We start from the raw sequence: 20,530 nt of genomic DNA, 5'->3' as shown, positions 1-20,530 counted from the left end.
GAGACACAGGCAGAGGGAGAAGCAGGCTCCATGCACCGGGAGCCCGACGTGGGATTCGATCCCGGGTCTCCAGGATCGCGCCCTGGGCCAAAGGCAGGCGCCAAACCGCTGCGCCACCCAGGGAATCCCTCACTAGCATTTTTAACCTGAAATAGCACACATGTTTTCTGATTTTCTTTCTGACTAGGATTACTAACATTAATAATATGCTCAGAAGGTAGTATGGTCTTACTTTTGAAAAAATGACAAGATCCTCCTAATAACAAAGAAAGCAAAATTACACCTGTTGAATTTGATTAGATTGCAAATCTAATTTTTTGTGTCTATATGAATAACAAAATCAGAGTAGTTTATATATTCTGCCCTGAGAGCTAAAAGACTTCCAACCTATTTTTTTAAAAAAAGCCTAATGAACTGTATGTTTTTCCTGAACAAAACAGGAAGGTGTGATTTTTAGCACTACATTTTTATCTTATATATCTCTGCTTCTCACAAATGAGAGCTTTAAATGTAAATTCACCAAAACTCCCTAGTTCAAAATGATCTCAAATATAATTACAACAAAAATAAAGGTCACTGTAAAGTAAAGCCAGATACCCATACTGGACAATTATTAAAGACACTTTTTTTTTTTTTTTTTTAGTTTCACTGGAATCGATCACTCTGATATAAATACCCTAATAACGGCTTAAGATCCTAATGCCAGAAAATTTTAAGATATGATGGGAATATTGGAAAAGAAAGAAAGAGTAATGGAAAACAGAACCAAGTAGGCAAATCTGCATATAATTTTGATTTATATGAGAAAATGATTTAATTGAGATTAAATTAAATGATTTAATGAGAAAAAAAGAATATAAACTGACAGGAAGTCAGAGGCATGTAAAGGAACAATCTGAAGAATATGAAAAAATGCATGTGAAAGGTACCTTATAAAAGTTAAATGCAAACCACCTAATTCCTAAATCATTAGTTATCTCATTTTGTGACACAATTTCATCCTATAACACACTTTCTTTGAAGGGTTTTCTTATTCCCTTAATAGCAAACATGATTATAAAAAAATATTTTCCATCTATTTTACAAAATTCTTAAAACTAAAAAACCTTTGGAAAACATCAGACAACTCAGGAGATCTTTAGGGCTTTAGAAAACCATACATACTTGTTTAGACACAAACACACACACAAACCGATACTTGTCAATGCATCTCCAAAACAGAATTATCCATTTTTTAAGGGTGAGGAAGCCATAGATCCCAATGTATATTACTCTTTCAAGACATTCAAAAACGAAGGGAATAACAAATGAAAACAGTTGCCTAAGAAAACAAAAGGGTTGAAGGGAGGTGGGAAATTTTTGTTTGTTTTGAAAAGAAAAGATGTGAATATGTTTGTGAGCTAACTTGGGAAGGCATAAAGCAAGATAAAAGTTTAAGATAGTAAGTGATGATGAAGATAGCTGTGGAAAAGACTGACAAAGGGGAAAAAGAATAGCTGAAAGAATTTTAAGATAATAATCACCTTTTTTCCATTTTGAACAAAAGTAGATATTTTTAAAAAGAATAGAAGTATATATTTTAATAGTGATAAGATTAGTTTGGTCCTTAAAAAATGTATTTCCACAAGAAACACAGTCCTTGAAGCAAGTGTAAATAAACTATTCTAGTTATTGTACACATGTAGAGTGACTACTTTCTTCTTTTAGCACAAATAATTCTTTTAAAGTTTTATGAAATTTCCTCTCTCAAAGAGTTGGTCTCCTGCAAAGATTGGAGGGTTCACCATTAGTTTTTAAAACTTCACATAGCACCTATGCTACACATAAACTTCTCTTAAATAACTGAATATTTATCATATATATTATGTATGGATAGTTATAATATATGTAGAACAGATATTCATAACATCCATGGCTAAATCCTAATTATGCTTCACAAAAATATATAAATTCTTTACTTTCTGCACTCTTTCAATATTTAATTGAGGCCCTACTATTTGGCAGGCACTTGATAGGGGTACAACAAAACTAGGGAGCCAAGAAATTATAAATTAGACTGGATTCTATCCTGTAGGTAGGGAGAATCTTCAAGGCAATTTAATTAGGGCAGTGGTATGATTCCAACTATAATTTAACAGAAACACGACACAGGGAGATGACTTAGGAGCTCAATTAACACACCTGACAGAGATAAGCACCTTGGAGGTAACAGTTATGAAGATGAAGGTGACATTTCACAATTAAATATGGGTTTGAGCAAGAAAGAGAAGGCATCAAGGGTACTTGGCATTCTATTAATATCTCCCGCTTTCTGTTATGTGTATGGATGCTCTTCACCACTGGTGAGCAAAGTGAGGCTGCCATTTCTGGAGCAAAATGGTACAACAGAGAAGAAGCATAAACTACGGATTCAATAAACAAAAAACAGTTCTGCCCCTGAGTTACCAAACTACAAACTTCAGGAAGTCCTTAACCTCCATTCCCATCAGCATACATTTGTCATTACACAGGTCTTCCTGATTGTAGCTGATGGTGACAAGTCTCTCTCCCCTCCTGGGCTGGAAGTCCTTACTCAGCTTTGTGTGCCCAGTCCCAAGTGACATGTTTCACAGCCTGACTTCCCACTCACTTAACTTCATTCCTTACCCTCTTCTGCAGAGACCCTTCATTCTAGCAACAAGAAGTATTTATCCTTTCATAATCATTTTCAATGCATCTGTGGGTTTGCCTTTGGCCCCTCTTCCCCAATACTTCACTTCTCTATCGCCAAATCCATTTTCTGTTCTCCTGCTTTCTGTTCCAATCAGAGGGGACACTCGATGGGTAAAAACCACTCCCATGACTGCCTCAGATTTTACAGCCAGCCATACAATCTGCTTGCAGGAAAATCTCTTCAAATGTTTAGTGAGGAAGCAATACCATTTTGTGAATATTTTGTTCCTCACCTCTGGTAGAAGACACAGTTTTTTTGTTTTGTTTTGTTTTAAAGATTTCATGTATTTATTCATGAGAGACAGAGAGGCAGAAGCATAGGCAGAGGAGAAGCAAGCTCTCTGCAGGAAGCCCAATGCAGGACTTGATCCCAGGACCCCTGGATCATGATCTCAGCTAAAGGCAGACACTCAACCACTGAGCCACCCAGGCGTCCCAGAAGACACAGTTTCAACATTACTTCCTCCATGAAAATGTTTCTGAGTTCTCCTCTGCTATCCCTGGGTACCACCTTTGCAATCCTATTAGAACCACAGATTACAGTGCTTCCTACTTGTCTCATGTTAGGGTCCTCATCAGCAATGTCAAAAACTCCTTGACAGTAAGGACCACGATTTTGCCTGTTCTAACACATATCTGATATATATACAACACAACACTCAAATATTATATTATTATAACACAGCTCTCAGCTTTTAAATGCATCTAAAAGAAGCAATATTAACTCTACGTTCTTTATATGGTATTTAAATACCATAATGTCCTCATTAGTGTTTAACATACTTTAATAATACTAGAGGGAGGGGCAAGGCTCTGATGAAGACGACCTACCTCTTAAATTAGCTAGACTCACCACGCTAAGGGAATCAAAGGCCCAGAAGGGCAGCCTGGAAAGCAGTTTGATTCATTCACTACACATTCGCTGAAAACCTCCTCTGAGGCTACATGATCATGACAAGATCACAAGAAATGGTTGAAAATTCAGGAAGGATGTTCTTCTGAAGTAGTTACTAAAAGGGGCAGACCTCTCTCATACATGTGTGAGAGACATATAAGCAAGCCAGATGGTTAAGTCATGACAGTCCTAATCAAACACCAACAAAACCATCAAGGCTACCAAACTGGAAGCAAAGAAGTCCTATGTCAAATTATCAAAGGCTCCAAGAGAAAAACCACAAACTTTATTTTTTACTGAAACATTAGGATTTCATCAGTGCCATCACAGACATGCTATATAGGGTCAGGAGATTGCTAAAATCAGGTTACCATTTCTAAAGAGAGATGAGATTAGCAGTCCAAGTTATGAGCTAATATTGACCTGTGATGAGCCAGCAAGGAGACAACAGGTACACACAATCTGGTGAGGAGCATTCAGGAAGTGGTGGAGGCCACATTCCACAATGCCCAGTGCACATACTGAGTGCTCCTTCTCTCTAAAATACCTAACACCGAGACAGAAGATCTTTAAAAGTCTTGCTTCCCCCCCCATACCACCATTATTGAAGCCTACCGAAATCACTAGGACCAGAAAACTCTCATCCTGTGCCTTAAAATTCTGTTCAATAAAGCCAGTAATCTAGCAAAACTCTTATACTCAATAGGGGCCAGTATTAATTACACATATTTATGGCAAAAAAAAAAAATAACGGAAGAAAAGAACTGTGGACGTGTTTAAAAGCAGTGATTAATATTCCCATTCTGACTATTTTCTTTGTTTTCAGCTCTGTAATTTCACTCTGATGATACTCTTTAAAGTTCCAACCAGGTAAGGAAATCTTAAAAAAGATCCTTTTGTCTGGAGATTTGGAAAAAGCACGAGCAGTAGCCCATTCCTGTAGCTTTGCCCTAACTAATAATAGTGATTAGAGTAATTTTATAATTAAAGAGAAGGGGAAAAAATCTGATTTGTAATTGACTTGGCACAATCTATCACCTGGGCTCTAGTGTGAACACATTTTTGCTTTTCTTTAAACTAGTGGCACCAAGCGTGAAGCAGATTACACTAGAGAAAGACATCTTTTTTGACTCCTAAGAGTTGATGTACTGAAGAAATTTTGTAACTTTGTAAAAACAGTGTATCCTTTCTAAACCACAAGTTTAAGATGCAGGTGATTTAGGAATGACTGTAAACTAAGACTATGTTATTTTCGCTGAGAGTTTTTTAGTTCTTTTAAAATAGTTAGAAAAGTTTATCTGAACTAGTGAAAGCCTCCACCCGTGTGCTGGCAAAAAGACCTTGTTTTCTTTTCAGGTGTTTTACTCTCCTAATATAGTGGAAGGGAAAGGATGTTTGTAATATTGTGACTTCACGCTCATTGTGGGATGAATGTATTTTCTCATCTAACTTCCATACTTCCCTCCCCTGCTGCCACATCCTCCTCCCCTGCTGCCACACCCTGCAAAATATATTTACTTATTAAATCTGAAATAAGTTTCTCTCTCTCTGGTTCATTTCCATTTTGTTCTTTTCCACATTCTTCACTTATGGAATCCTATGACATTGCAGTCATAGTAAGAATGGTATCAAAAAGCACATATTCTACTTGCTGAAAATAAAATGAAAACTCCTTAAAGAATGATTTATTTGAAAGTGGAGGAAAATTCTATATCTGCCAAAGTCTAGAGCTCCCCCAGTACTCTCCTGTCAAACACAGTGGCCTGCCCGATCTCCAGTTCAATATAAAAATTACCTGCTAAACTGAAAGGAAATGCATCCAGAAGAAATTTTTGAAGCAAGACAAAACTATGTGTACCTCAAAAAACTAGAGTGTACCACTCTCTCTCTCAAGTTGTAGACTGAAGAGAACTTCACGGTCTTTAGTACAAATTCTTTTTCAACTTTAAGATTCTTTGTTCATGTCCTGATTTTCAATGATGAGGAATTTGAAGGACAGCTGGTTTTATTTCTTGTCAATTAATTACTAGGAGAGTCATTTGGTAGAGTACCAAGTCAATCTTCTTATCTCTTCTCTGAGAAAATTTAGAATAAGTCTGTTATCACTTACAAATGACCACTCTTCAAATACCTGAAGGCCACTCTCTTACTCCAACTGACTTCATGATTCTAAAGTAAATGTGCCATTTCTCCTTTTTTTTTTTTTAATTCAGCAGGATTTTTACTTAAAAAGAAAAAAAAGAAGTGTTACACGAAAGCAACCATATTGTGTCTGGCAAGGGGTTTGAGTCTACAGTGGCAGCCCACCCCCAAAGAGGCTTCCCAGAGCACAGCAGAGACAGATGTCCTAAAACATCCCCCAGACCACTTGAGACTCATCACCAAGCAGATCTGCTCCTGCTCCTGTTTACAATCTCTCTAAAGGATCATCTAAAGAAGATCATCTAAAGAATCATCTCTAAAGGATGCCTGGACAGCGTGACCTGACCAGGAAAGTGTAGGATATTCTACTGACAACCCCTCTCCCTAATGCCTTCTAAATGGGGTCAGTTTCATTAGTGGCCCTATCACACTGCTTCATCACTTGAAATTGTCACAGTGGTGACAAGTCATTGTCTTTCCACATTTATGTGATTGACTTTCTGACCCCAATATAAGATTTCATAGTTACCTACATTGAATTCAGATCATCTCAAAGGTACACAAAGGAAATTATCTGAGAAGATGCTTCAAGGAAATTTTTGTGTACAAATTTCTGGGGTTTGTTTATTCAGTCAAATTGGCTCCTCTAATCTCAGGTGTAGAATAAGAAAAGAGCCTTTTAGCTGATGGCTGCAGACAGTAATTTGAAGCATTTTGATCCTAACTGAAAAACAAACTTTACTACTATATAATTTTCTTAAATAGCCATTATTCTGGCTATTTTTTCACTTGATAAGAACCATTTGCTGGGTTGTAGGACAGTTCCACTTTTTGAGGAACCTCCGTACTCTTTTCTAGACGGCTGCATCAGTATGCATTCCCACCAACAGTGTGTGACAATTCCTTTTTCTCCACATCCTCACCAAGACGTATTGTTTTTTGGGTCTTTGATGTTAGCTATTCTGACAGATGTGAGGTGATATTGCAGTTTTTTTTTTTAAACATTTTTTTTATTTTTATTTATTTATGATAGTCACAGAGAGAGAGAGAGAGAGGCAGAGACATAGGCAGAGGGAGAAGCAGGCTCCATGCACCGAGAGCCCGATGTGGGATTCGATCCCAGGTCTCCAGGATCGCGCCCTGGGCCAAAGGCAGGCGCTAAACCGCTGCGCCACCCAGGGATCCCTCTTATTGCAGTTTTGATTTGCATTGCCCTGATGATGATTTATAGCAGTATTATTTACAATAGTTAAATTTTAGAAGCAGCCCAAGTGCCCACTGATAGATGAATGGATAACGAAAATGTAGTATGTATATACATGGTATGGTATGATATAAGGTATGTATATCACAAGATTTAGTATGTAGATCCAGGCAATGGAATATAATTGAGCCATAAAAAGGCATGAGATCTTGCCATCGGTAACCACATGGATGGAGCTACAGAGTATAATGAAATAAGTTAGTGAAATATAAGTGAAACAAGTGAGTCAAAGACAAATACCATATGATTTCATTCCTATGTGGAATTTAAGAAACAAAACAAATGAGCAAGGGGGGAAAAAGAGAGAGAGAGAGAAGCCAAGGAAGACTCTTAACCATTGAGAACAATGGTTACCAGAAAGGAAGTGGGTGAGGGATGGGTAAAATGGGTGATGGGGACTAAGGAGAACTCTTGTTTGTCCTGGTGAGCACTGGATGACATATGGAAGTGCTGAATCACTATATTGTACACATGAAACTAATATAACACCATGTTATACTAGTTAACCACACTGGAATTAGAGAAGAGAATATTTGGCACAACAGGAACCTTGTTTTTGAACTTTGAGACACATGAATATAAAACGGCCAAAAAAGCCTGGAAGACTTGTAAAAAGATGATTTTTCTATGCATTTGAAAGCCTTTTTGATCAAATATATGAAAAATATGCATAAGGTGATATGCCTAACACATAAATATAGATTGCAATGTAATTGATGCTCTAGAATAATTGCTCATTCTTTGATTATGAGAAAAACAAACAAACAGAAAGTACAGGATTGCTTCTGCCCAATTACCTACTTGCCTTCTAGAACTATGGTGTGCTCTGGGCTAGAAAGTACACAATTCAGGCCAGACTGTACTTTTAAGAACACTTCCCCTTTTAGCTATTGATGCATCATAGATATCAGAACAACACTGAGCTTTGAAATAGTCTGTTGGTATCACCAGTTTTTCAGGAGAGATGGGAGGCTCCTCCTTCAGTGCTCATGACTAAACCTATCTGTGTGGATATAGACTCTTGGTTGCTTAGGAATTCATTGGCTCTTGGCTGTTTGTTTCCCATTCTACTTGAAGCAGTAACCTTCATTCTGCTTGAGATACCATCATTCATCTTCAGAGTCATGGAGTGTCATGCTACATAAAAAGAGGTTATATTTTGAAACACCTTTAAGAGATTCCTATTAAGTAAAGAAGAGTCAGAGTAACAGTTACATGTCTAACAGAAAATTATAACATTCATGTACTTCAACGGTCTCCCTGGCCATTTTTTAAATGTGGCTTTTAAAAAAATTATCAGGTTTTCTTTTTTTTTTCCAAATTACTAAAGTAATATACCTTCACTGTAACAAGCAAATAATTCAGAACTGTATAAACTTCCATTGCCTTTCCCTTTCTCATTCCAACCTATGCTCTTGAGGATGACCCATTTTAAAACCTGATGTGTATCATTCCAAGTTTTACTATGATTTTTATATAATCTTAAACAAGCATATACATGTAAAACACATTCAAGTTTTGTAATACAACCTAGTACAAATCTGATATTGTTCAGCGATTTGTTTTTTGACTTAACATTATCACCGACCTCTTTTAAAGCCAATATAGACAGTTTGACCACATTGTTTTGAATGACTGCATGATATTTCATAGTATTAAAATAATTTATATAGCCATGCCCTTATTGAAGAACAATTAAAGTCTTTGCCACATGTTTGCTTATAGTTATAAGCAACTATAGTTATAGTTAACATACCAGTACATATTTCTCTATATATTATGTTTTTTATTTATGTAAAATAGATAACCTACATGTGGGAGTCACGTATCAAAGAAAATACAAATTCTTAATTTTTAAAAAATGTTGTCTACTTATTCTCCCAAGGGACAGAGCCAACAGTGTTATTATGTGCCCTATCCCCAATAACTCTGATAAGACTGGATACAGATATTAGCAATGTTTCTAAATATTCTCAAGCTAGTGGATTAAAAAAATCATGTTTTATTGTATTAATTTGCACCTCTACGGGATTAGTTTAAATATTCAGCTATTATTTTGTTGTAGTTCCTATTGAAAGTTATATTCATCACTTGTCAAGAGACAATGACATTTTGTACATTCCTTTTTTAAATCCTGAAGGGCACAAATCTCTGTACTACTTGCTTTATAAATTCCCCATGAAACTATAATTGTTAACTTATCTACTAGAAGACCAAACCTTGCAATTCTATTACTTTAATTAAACAAAGATGTTATCCAAATTAAATTACAGGATTCTAATTTTTAATCATCTCAGCTAAGTGTCAGTCTTAACAATAAAAAGCGGTTTTGCCAAACCTCTACCTGAGCTATCTCAGCCAAATTACCAAAGTCTTAACAACCAAGGGAGCAACCAAAATCTATAGATTATCACTAAAGGGTAACATGGTAAGAGAGTGGCAAAGGGGTGCCTTTGGGGGACAGGAAGGCTTATCTGAAGTGGTAATAATTAAGATCAGAGTGTCAAAAAAGAACCAGGTGTGAGCAGTTAGGAAGAAAAGGGGGTGAGGGAGGCATGGTCAAGAAAGAGATGGGGATCCCTGGGTGGCGCAGCAGTTTAGCGCCTGTCTTTGGCCCAGGGCGCGATCCTGGAGACCCGGGATCGAATCCCACATCGGGCTCCCGGTGCATGGAGCCTGCTCCTCCCTCTGCCTGTGTCTCTGCCTCTCTCTCTCTCTCTCTCTCTCTCTGTGACTATCATAAATAAATAAAAATTTAAAAAAAAAAAAAGAAAGAGATGGACCAACATATCTAGAAAATTGTAAGGTGGGAGAGAACAGCAGGATATAGTAGGGTAGACTGTACAGATTGAAAACGAAGTGGATTTTGGGATAGGAGGTAGGAATCAAGAGTCTTATTTGCACCTGTGAAGTTTGAGGCCATTATATATCCAACTATAGATATGGATAAGCAATCCCAGAGGTGACTCCAGGGTCAAGGAAGAGGACAGGGCTGACAATACAGATTTAGGAGACATTGGCATCAGGATGCCATTAAAAGCCACTGGATTCCTTAAGGTCACATAGGGGTCATCGAGGGGTCACTCATGAAAATGTCAGAGAGTGCAAACATTGAGATACCACATCATAGTTAAGCATCAAATGTTCTCAAGAATAGTTATTCAAAATTACACTATGACTTAAAGATAAAACTTTGAAAAGCAGATATATATAAAGTTTTGATATGCATTATTTTAGGGAATCTCATACTGAGTTGTAAGGCAAAAATTTTATATTAAAATACCAATAATAATCCCCGAAGTATTTTTTGTGAGTTTAGACACTCATGGCTGAAGTAGTGGCATTCTGAGTGAGTCATTGCTTACAGGTATATAGATACATAGCATTCTGGGCTCATTAGTAAACACAGATTACCATCAGTCACAAAGCCTTACATGATGCACATAAAGTATTTGGTAATGAAAGAAATTCTTTAAAAAGATTTCTTGTATGAGACAGTAACTTAAAAACAGACGTAAGGACTTTGATTTCCATGACCTTGAGAATGAGTGCCCTCCTTAAATTCTGCAACCCAGGGGCTTCCCTGGCCCCACCCTAGTCCTAGCCAGTGCTGACTTCTTTTAATTAGTCTGAGAACATGTGTTTCATTTCATTGATTCAAGTGATTAAAATAATGATGTGGGTATTTCAATTAAAATGTTGACATCAAAAATAAAAAGTCTCAATTTAAACTCTGAAGAAGCCTCCAAAATCGACAAAGGCCATGACCTAACAAAAATGAAAGTAAATAGACCTCGACTAATTTTAATATCATAATTTATTATACATCATGTAATTGGTTCTTGGAGAGTCATTTTTGAAAGTTGAGAAAAAGTCTAATACTGGAACCTAGTTAATCCGATGTATATTTATTTTCAGTTCTCTTTACTTGTTTCTTTCCTCTTTTGGCAATGAAAGTAAAGAGTGGCTTTATCATGAAACTGAAACAAATACACAAAAGACTTCAAAGATCAGTTTTGTTTTGAAGCCATTAAACAAGTGCCAGGAATTTTCGAAGTTAGTAGCTGAAACTTTTAAAATACTTGATGGCTTGGAAAATCATACTTATATATTAAATACAAGTTGAATTTCTCAATCCATGAATAAATAGTTTTAGCAGATAATCTATTTTCATGATTCATTAAATTCAGGATTTTTAACATACAGGTATATCATATATATGGAATGTATAAAATCTTGATTAAACCCCAAGTAATAAATACATAAGACTACCTGGGTAACAATTTATTCTAAAAACAAATATAGTAAACGGAAAGAAACAGCAATTTAAAAAAGCAGGAAAACAAAATGGACTTCCATGAAATGCAATTTGCTCAGGAACAAAATCAGATAATCATGGAGAAACACTTCACTTTTAAATATCACTGACATTCTTCAGGTTCTGATAGGCTCATTCACATAATTAACTGTTTATAGAAAATTTAGCTTGCAACAATAGCTAAAAGGATCTTGTTTCAAAGTTCAGAAAAAAATTCTAATTACAAATATTTGATATTTTTACTCTAAAAATACAACTAAAATGAAATTTTTCATATCATTTTAAGCCAACTAAATAAACTTCATGGTCTAAATACTTAATTTCAAATTCTTGTCGTATGCTGCAACATGGTAAGAAAATCAGGATAAATACAAACAGCAAAGTCTATACTTTCCATAAGTAACTACATGAAAACTTGAAAAGTGAAAGAACTGAATACTGTATATTTATTCAATAGTAGAATAGCTAGCACATTTTTAATGTCAGACATGTAGCTATCTCATCATTCCATATGGTTGGATAAATAAATAAAGCTAATAGAAATGCAGCAAAGATTAAAGAAATAGACTCGTCAGAAAACAGAACAATGATCAAAATAATAGTATTCACATGAAAGTCAGAGAGGCCATGGACAGTAAAAGTCTGTAAGGACAGAAGCAGAAAAAAGACAAGAAATAAAGTTGACTTAAGTAAGTAGCACAGTTGTACTGAAGGCAATGCTATCACTATTAAATTCAGGATTTGAAAGAGAAAAAGTCTTACTTACCTGAAAGTGGAACATACACAATACATAAAGCAAATAAGAACAAAAGAGAATGTGGCTTCCATTTCCAATGACAGTTCCACATTTGATCTGAGTGAAACATCCTGCAACAGAAGAAAGCAACCATCAGGACACTCAGTATTCACTAAAGTGTTAGGACAATAATAGTCAAAGTGTAGGTTTTCAGCAGAGATTGGAAAACAGAAATCGTTTTCAACCTTGCTTCCAAATAAAGGAGGAACTTTAGAGATGATAAACCAAATCACCTCTTTTAGCTAATTAGGCAAAAGAAAAAAAGAAATTCACGCATGTCATTTGCACTTGCTGGCACCTTCCTTATCAGAGTCTAGGTATAATAGGTGATTTCCCAATGAAGACGGGGAAAAATTCAGATAATTCAAGTTCATTTATTAAAAAATAAAGCAATTTCAGCTTCAACCTTCAGCATCACGAGTCATATGCCCATCTAGATGGCAAGAGGATTTTATATCAATCTCTTCTAGAATCTTCCAAAAATTTAGACTTAAAGGAAATGTTTTCATTTTATAACATCTGCTGCTTTACCAATGGAAACAGTTAAGATAAATTTTCCAATCATGCGCTTTCCCCTAAGAAAAAGCAACGAAGCACTAATATGCAAAAAAGAATAATTTCCTTATAAATAACAATAGCTTTCAATGTTTTTAAATGCCTAGTAAACACCAAGCATTATAGAAACTAGTATATGGCATTACGTGGAGGGTTGCTGCTTTGAAAATTCTCAAATAATTATCCATACAATGGTCTGATCTTTAAACTTAAAATTGTACCTAATGATATTTTAGATAGGAACATCCACATTATCTTGGCTTCAAACAGTGGTAATGATACCTCGCATTGGCTTAACCTCATCAAAACAGGTAAGCCTGTGAATGGGGCAGCAAGTATAAAGGTCAATCATCAGAAGGTCCATACAGGGACCCGTAAGCATGAGAGCCATCAGGCAGGAAGATGGTAAGAAATCTCCAGATCCTAAAAATCTCCAACTATGGGAGTTACCATAGTTCCAGGTGATAACTGAGAGTCTTTTTATTTCTAAAAAGAGAAACAACTAATAAGATACTGTAGGATCAGAGTAATACCTTTTTTACCTGAAGGTTGCTTACCTGGAGTAAAATATGTAACACTAAACACAAAACTAGAAAAGTAGGAAAGGGAATACTCAGACAAGCAAAAATAGTCATCAAATGATTCCTGCACTTGCCTCAAGCCTTCATTTCCAATCTATCCTTTACTGTCAGAGACCACCTAAGCAGCAGAGACCAAGCTCTAGAGTCGACAAGAGAGTCACTGCTATTTGTGAGCTATGCCACCCTTGGGTAATTTCCTTGACTACCCTGCACCTCCTATTTTTCACCTGCAAAATAGAAATGGCAATTGAACCTAATCCATAGAGTTGCTGGATGATTAAATCAGATCACATCTTTTAAGAAAGTGCCTGACACTCAGCAATTGCTCAACAAATATTAGATGTTATTGGGGCACCTGGGTAGCTCAGATGGTTGAGCATCTGCCTTCAACTCAGCTCAGGTCACGATCCTAGGGTCCTGGGATGGAGCCCAGCATCAGGCTCCCTATGCAGCGGGGAGTCTGCTTCTCCTTCTCCGTCTCCCTTTTGCCCTGCTCTATTTTTTTCTCTCTCTCAAATGAATAAATAAAATCCTTAAAAAAAATATTAGCCGTTATTATTGCTACTACCATTCCAGTATAATTGTGGTTATTCTGTCCACAATAAAATCAAAAGAAAAGGTTTAAACAAGAACAGACAATAGGATGTCATAAACCAACACCCATCAGTTGAGTTTGGGACTACTTCTGTATCACCTTGGAACAGAAACGGGAAAGGATGATTCATGTCTGCCATGAATGCAGAAATTTTGAGTACTGTCTGACATGCATGCCATGTTTTTATATTCGCTCAACTAGAAGTTCTAGCATCACACAGCTCCTAATGGAAATTCTAAACTGGCAAAGCTTAAGACCTGAAGAGTATTTTTCTGAATGGAAGGTAGGTCTTAAAACACATTTATCCAAAATAATTGAAATTTAAAGCAATGTTACTACTTATGAGAAGCAACATGCCACTGTACATCATAATAATATATAATAATGATGGATGTGAGCTCTGGAATAGCAAAATTACAACCTGGTGCCTCTATTTATTGTGTGACTTCACAGGCAAGTACTTTAAACTCTGGACTATTTCCTCTTCTGTAAATAGGATACCATCCATCAAAAAGATAGAGATAATACTACATGGCACTTAGTAAAAGCTTTAAAAGGGTAGATGATAGACTGCTGTTACATGGAAAGTTCACTCATTTGGAAGGATGGATCCATTTCCCACTGATGTTGGATGAATGAGGTGTTTCCCATTCATGCCATGGATGAATGAGTATGCTCCTAAACTGAGGCCCAGGAAACCGAGGGGCAGACCAATCAAACTTGGCTGCCTGCTATACCACACACAGTCAGGAGTGTCATCAGCCTGAGAGAACTCCCAGTTTCCTAACCTTTGCGGCATATGACAATTTTCCTTTATCAGTATGGGAATAATGGTCTCCTCTTAGACTTATGTACTCTCTAAACAATCCTCAAGGAATCATGTTTGTTAGCTTTGGCAACATTCAATACTATTTATTTCATCATGCAACTTCGTTTTGCTACAACAGGTTCTGACATTTAGGGATTCCATAATCAATCCTGAAGCTGTTTTACAAAATCTGCCTGTAATTCTTTCAGACAAGAGCTGCAAACGATGATCTGGGGCTTCATGTGTTCTGGTTCTCAAGACTCCATCACTTTGTATTGAAAAGGAACCCAGGATAGGACAAGTACTTAGAACCAAACTTAAACCACATGGCAAGTCAACTTTCATCCAGTTTACTGTTTACTGAAGAACAGAAACAAATAAAGTAAGAATAGAACAGAGGAAGGAAAGCACTGTGTGTCTTCTCAGGGGATCACTTAGCAAAGACACATCCTTGAGATTCAAACAACTTTCTCACAAGAACGGAAAATCCTGAACAGGGTTACTAAGGTTCTAAATGGGAACTACAAAAAACATAATCCTGTATTACTTGAATTGTAGCCTCAAAGTTCTAAAGAGAGAAAGAACTTTTTTTTTTTAAAGTAAAAGAGAGCCATCCATGGACTTCTACCACCTGAAAAGAATCTAAAAATTATGCAACAAAACCTATCACTTCACAGGCAAAAACAATACATTAAACCACTTGCCAACTGGGTCACCTGGCTTCCTAGTCACTTGTTCTTTTTGAGAACCAAGCTACCTCTACTGCAAACCTGCTCCCCTTTTCAAACTGCATAGGTGATAAAATACAACATGCTTAAGTCCTATTTCAGGAGCTTTAGAACTTAACCCTTCCACAGGAATTGTTTTAACGTCAATGCTCCCCTTGTAAATGTGATTTAAACCAGATATTATCGGGACTCCTTTGGCTCAGGGCGTGATCGTAGAATCCTGGAATGGAGTCTCACATTGGGCTTCCTTCATGGAGCCTGCTTCTCCCTCTGCCTATGTCTCTGCCTCTCTCTGTGTCTCTCATAAATAAATAAAATATTAAAAAAAATAAAATAAAAATAAATAAACCAAACATATCACTGAAATAGTCTGTAATCTAGACAACCTACCTACTATCTTGCACCTCTTTACTCCTGCTGGATCCCTTAAAAGTCAAATTTAAAGAGAACTTAGTGAAGAAACTTTGAAATCAGTTGAGTAATTGACATGGCACTAATTCTATTATTAACCACAGTGGTCAGAATTACTTCATTCCTCATATCCCAAACGTATTCATTTTTGTTTTTTTCAAAGATTTTATTTATTCATTCATGAGAGACAGAGAGAGAGAGAGAGAGGGAGAGAGAGAGGCAGAGTCACAGGCAGAGGGAGAAGCAGGCTCCATGCAGGAAGCCTGATGTGGGACTTGATCCTGGGACTCCAGGATCATGCCACAGGCCAAAGGCAGGTGCTAAACTGCTGAGCCACCCAGGGATTCCCCCCCCCCCAAACATATATTTATGTTAAAATTGTCACCAAGGGGCATGAGGAGTGGCAGCGAGAGTACCATAATTCTTCTAGAGTGAAAAGAATGTAATTTGGTTTATTCAAGTCTGTGCTCACAATTGTATTTCTTCTTCTGGTTAAAGATCATGTTCCTGAGCTCAAGCAATGAATAAGAGAAAGTGCTATTCTATTACTCAATTCAAGTTATTTTATTAAGTTGTGTTCACCCCCACTTCGAAAAGGTAAAAAGGTTTATTCTTCAAATCTGTACACATCTTGACCCTTATTTGAGCAGAAATAGCCACTGTTCCATGACTGGTACCACAGGTGAAATTAAAAGGCAACCCTGAGAAACACACCTGAGTACATGTAAAACTGGGAATGTCTGAAAAAGAATACTGTCTCAGTATTCTGGTTGTGGTATTGTACCACAGTTTGCAAAATGTTATCCCCGAGAGAAACTGAGTAAAGGGCATGGGATCTCTACCATTTCTTCCGACTGCACATAAATCAACAAACATCTCAATAAAATTTTCAACTAAAAAAGTAAAGCCTGAAGCCATGATGTATATAATTTACTTAATGTGAGTCAGGAAAAATACTGTGTGCATCTACTGAGAGTAGTGGGTGGAGGGAAGAAGGATGGAAAATAAAACAAATGGGGTAAACCTTTACATTAAGTGATTCTGTGTAAAGTATAAACAGGTGTTCTTTGTATCATTCTTGAAACTTTTCTGTAGGTTTAAAGTTATTTATAAATAAATTTCCACACACCCATCCAATTTACACTGAGGTGTATCAATGTTTATATCATGATACTCCCATCACTATTATTGTTTCCTCATCACCAGTTTTACAGAAGTACCATCTCATTTGGATTTCCTTTATTTGGGTTGGCATGTTCATCATTTTTGTAGTTTCTATTATAATAGAAATATTTTTCTTACTAATTTGTGATTTCTTTTTACCAATGCTAAGCCCTTGTCATATTTGCTACCAATGTTTTAAACACAGTAATTCTGAAGTTTTCCTCAAGGCATTCTAAATAATTCCATCCTGAGTAATGCTTTAAGGGAAAGTAAGAGGATACTCAGGTAACCATGCTTAAGTTTTATTGGCGTTTTTAGTTACCACTGCAAAGTCCTTTTGATGTCTTCACGCCAGCCACCCAGTATGCATCGCAATGCCATCCAATGTAGATAGTGTAATAATGGCATCCAAACAGAAAGGAAATGGAAGGATACGTTTTTGTTTTTTTTTTTTTTTTTGCCTCAGCATGCCACACACATTGAACAAAGTCTTCTTCTATTTAGTCTAAAGTCTAAATTGTCTCTAGAAAGTTTTAATCATCCCATCAGAAATGTAAACTCCATAAGAGATGGGCAGTTAGAAAACGGTCAAGTTTAAGGAAGTGGTTGTCAGTTTATTTTTAATGTATAAACTGATTCTCTTTCAAATCATTATTTCCAGAAATCAGAGTGACGTGTCCAGTTAGGCAGTAAAACTACAAGCTTCTAATATTTCCCATAAGCCAAGAGACAATAGCCTCTTTCACCATTCATATTGGAAAAGCACAATGTCATGTAATTTATATAAGCCATAAATGGAACGAACGGGAGCTCCATGAAGCTTGAGACCAGCTAACAGGAGCCTTGCTAAATCTATTAAATATGTAGTCACTATAACTCCAAGTATATTTATAAAATCTGTAATTTCATAACTTGAGTGTCACAACATAGTAATACTTTCACCGCAAAGAACAGGCAGAAAATATCTTAGTTTGTATGCCTGAACCCATTAAGATTTAAATTTAAAAGATAACAGAGTTTGTGTTCCACATTGTAACATTTTTCAGTAAGATACTATGAATATTTACTTTGGAAAGATTAGTATTATTTCCATTTATTCTAACACACTAATATCTTAAAAGAATCAGATCATCTTAAGCCATTCCATGTGAATCATAAACAGCAAAATGGTAAAAGAAACAGCTATAATCTGGCAAGAAATGGAAAAACTTTCAGTCCAAAAAGCTCAATAAACTCAAATCAGGATACTAAACTTTATATTTTATGTGATTAAATATTCGTATCTTTATATGACAGAAGTTTTAATCATATGCAATTCAAATGAGCTACATAAATTAATTACATAATGAGGAAATCTGTACATTACCTGCTGTTCAGGTCCACATATTTTATTTTAAAAATTGGTATGCACACTTGTTTTCATTTCCCATAAGATCTAAATTACCTAGGAAAGCTGAAAGGAAGCTAGGCGAATATCTGCTGTTAAAAACCTTACTATACTTTCAGGAAAAACTGATGTTTAAAACAAATTCACATTCATTCAAAATGTGCCGCCTGCATATGAGAACAAGTCTTATGTGGGGCTGTTGGCTGTATCCCAAGGTAAATTAGTTCAGGTTATACCTTGCTGATTCCAACGGGCATAAATGAAACCTTAAAACTCACAGGTGTGGGATTACTTCACATGCAATTCTAGCAAAAATAAGTAGTTCTTTTCTAATTATACTGCTCACTACCAGGAACAGAAGGGCAGAGTGCTAGGCTTGCAGTGGGCACTACTCTTCCTGTTTTAAAACTGTGTGCTGGGTGGGGAGAAGAGGAGACACTGGGAGGAAGGGAAAGACAGGGCCTGAGGCGCAAGTCTTCCCAGGTATGAAGCTGAAAGAGGAGATTTTAATGAAAATACTTAAGGATCCAGTAGCTGGGGGAGGGAGGGGCAATAAGAATTTCTAGAAACACTTGTATTCTTGTGGAAGGGAGCAAAATGTCTGTCAGGGTATCTGCGCAAGAGTAAAGAAAACACCAGAGCGAACGTTACATATTACAAGAAAATTAACTTCTGCATTGGCCGCAAAAACAGGCCCTTTTTAGAACAATCCTTCTCTTTGCATTCTGGATGTGCTCAGTGGCCCTTTCTCAGGGTAGCCCTGAGGAATCTCACCGCTTCCATGGTCACTCCATTAAATCAGAACCTTTGGGACTTCTCTGACCATTCCTACCCCTACGTCCCCCACCTCTAATTCAAGGCAAGTCGCTTCCCAGGCCCCATCCCGTAAAATGACATAGTCCTTCATTACTCATTAATCTACAAAATACAACCAAGAAACTTCTCTGCGCGCTTCTTTCTTTCTTTCTTTCTTTCTTTCTTTCTTTCTTTCTTTCTTTCTTTCTTTTTTTTCTTCTTAAACCATTCAAATAACTCAAAGATGCAAGAATAACTTCTACAGTCGGGGGTGACAATGTGTAAAGTCAACATTTTCTCGGGATACCAGTACCTTCCAAGCCCCCCGGTGCTGATCCAGGATCGCTCTTTCTTGGCAGGGCGAGGCCCCTGGATGGAGGAGCCGTGCCTGTTAGCCCTTGTTTGATTTGACTCGAAAACACGTTTTCCCCATTCTTGAAGCCCTGCCCTTTTTTTTTTTTTTTTTTTTTAATGCTTTCCACCGCCCAAATGTGAGGTTTACCTCTCCCTGGAAGAAAAAAAAAAAAAAAGCCAGCCGCACACACATGCCACAGCTCCGCCTGGCAGGACCTGCTCGCTCCTCCGCGCCTCGGGGTCAAACTGAAGACAAACCGGTTTATTCTGTCGATGCAGTCCTTACAAAATCATTTAGTGGAGGGAGGTGGGGGCGCGGGGGGTGGATGCAGGTAAAGGTGTGAAGGAGTTCTCAGCCGCAAGGTGAGACTTACATGCTGGCATCACTGCGCTGAGGTCGCCGGGGCCGCGCAGTCGGGTCCGCGGCCTCCCGGCTCCGCTGCTCGCGTCCCCCCGGACCCGGCGCCCGGGCGCCGCCGGCCCGCCCGCCCCTCCTTCACGCGCCTCCCCGGCGGGTCCCCCGCGGGTCCCCGGCTGGGGCGGCGCAAGGTGGAAGGCCCCGCGGCCGGGTTCGAGCGCCGATCCCCGCGGCCGGGGCCGGGCGGGGCGGCAGGTTCCTCCTCGCAGGCAAGTCGGAGAAAAGTTAGGGCGACAGGGCGAGGGCGAGCGCGAGGGCGAGGGCGAGGGCGAGGGCGACCGCGGGGCGCCGGGGCGCTCGAGCGCTCTGGGCCGGGCGGGGGTGGAGGGCTCTGACCCCGCGACTCGCGGGCGGCGCACGTGGTCGCGCTCCGTGGCCTCGCCCCCCGCCCCCTCCCCCTCCCCCGCCCCCTTCCCCGCCCCCGCCCCCAGCCCGCGGGCTCCCGCCGCGCCCTGGGCCCGGGCCGGGGGCTCAGGTGGCTGCCCCGGCGGCGCGCGGCGTCTGGCCCGGTCCGGCCCGGCCCGGCGCTCCGCCGCCCCCCGCCCCCGCCCCCGCCCCCCGAGCGCGGCCGCCCCACCCAGGATCGCCCGGCCCGGGGCCGAAAGAA

General features: G+C 38.3%; 1 protein-coding gene across 1 annotated transcript in view; it reads right to left on the bottom strand.

Annotated features, from left to right (window-relative positions):
• The window catches only part of ADGRG6 (adhesion G protein-coupled receptor G6), a 137,233-nt gene extending 116,955 nt beyond the window's left edge, over nt 1-20,278 (bottom strand). The window contains 2 exon segments of the mRNA XM_025422435.3: nt 12,098-12,198; nt 19,880-20,278. Coding sequence (XP_025278220.3) covers nt 12,098-12,198; nt 19,880-19,881 — 103 coding nt within the window. The 5' untranslated portion in view covers nt 19,882-20,278.
• Between the last annotated feature and the right edge of the window lie 252 nt (nt 20,279-20,530).

This window comes from Canis lupus, chromosome 1, assembly GCF_003254725.2.
Source record: "Canis lupus dingo isolate Sandy chromosome 1, ASM325472v2, whole genome shotgun sequence".
NCBI classification, from domain to species: Eukaryota; Metazoa; Chordata; class Mammalia; order Carnivora; family Canidae; genus Canis; species Canis lupus.
The sequence above is the reverse complement of the archived record's forward strand: the minus strand, read 5'-3'. Positions and strand labels throughout refer to the sequence as shown.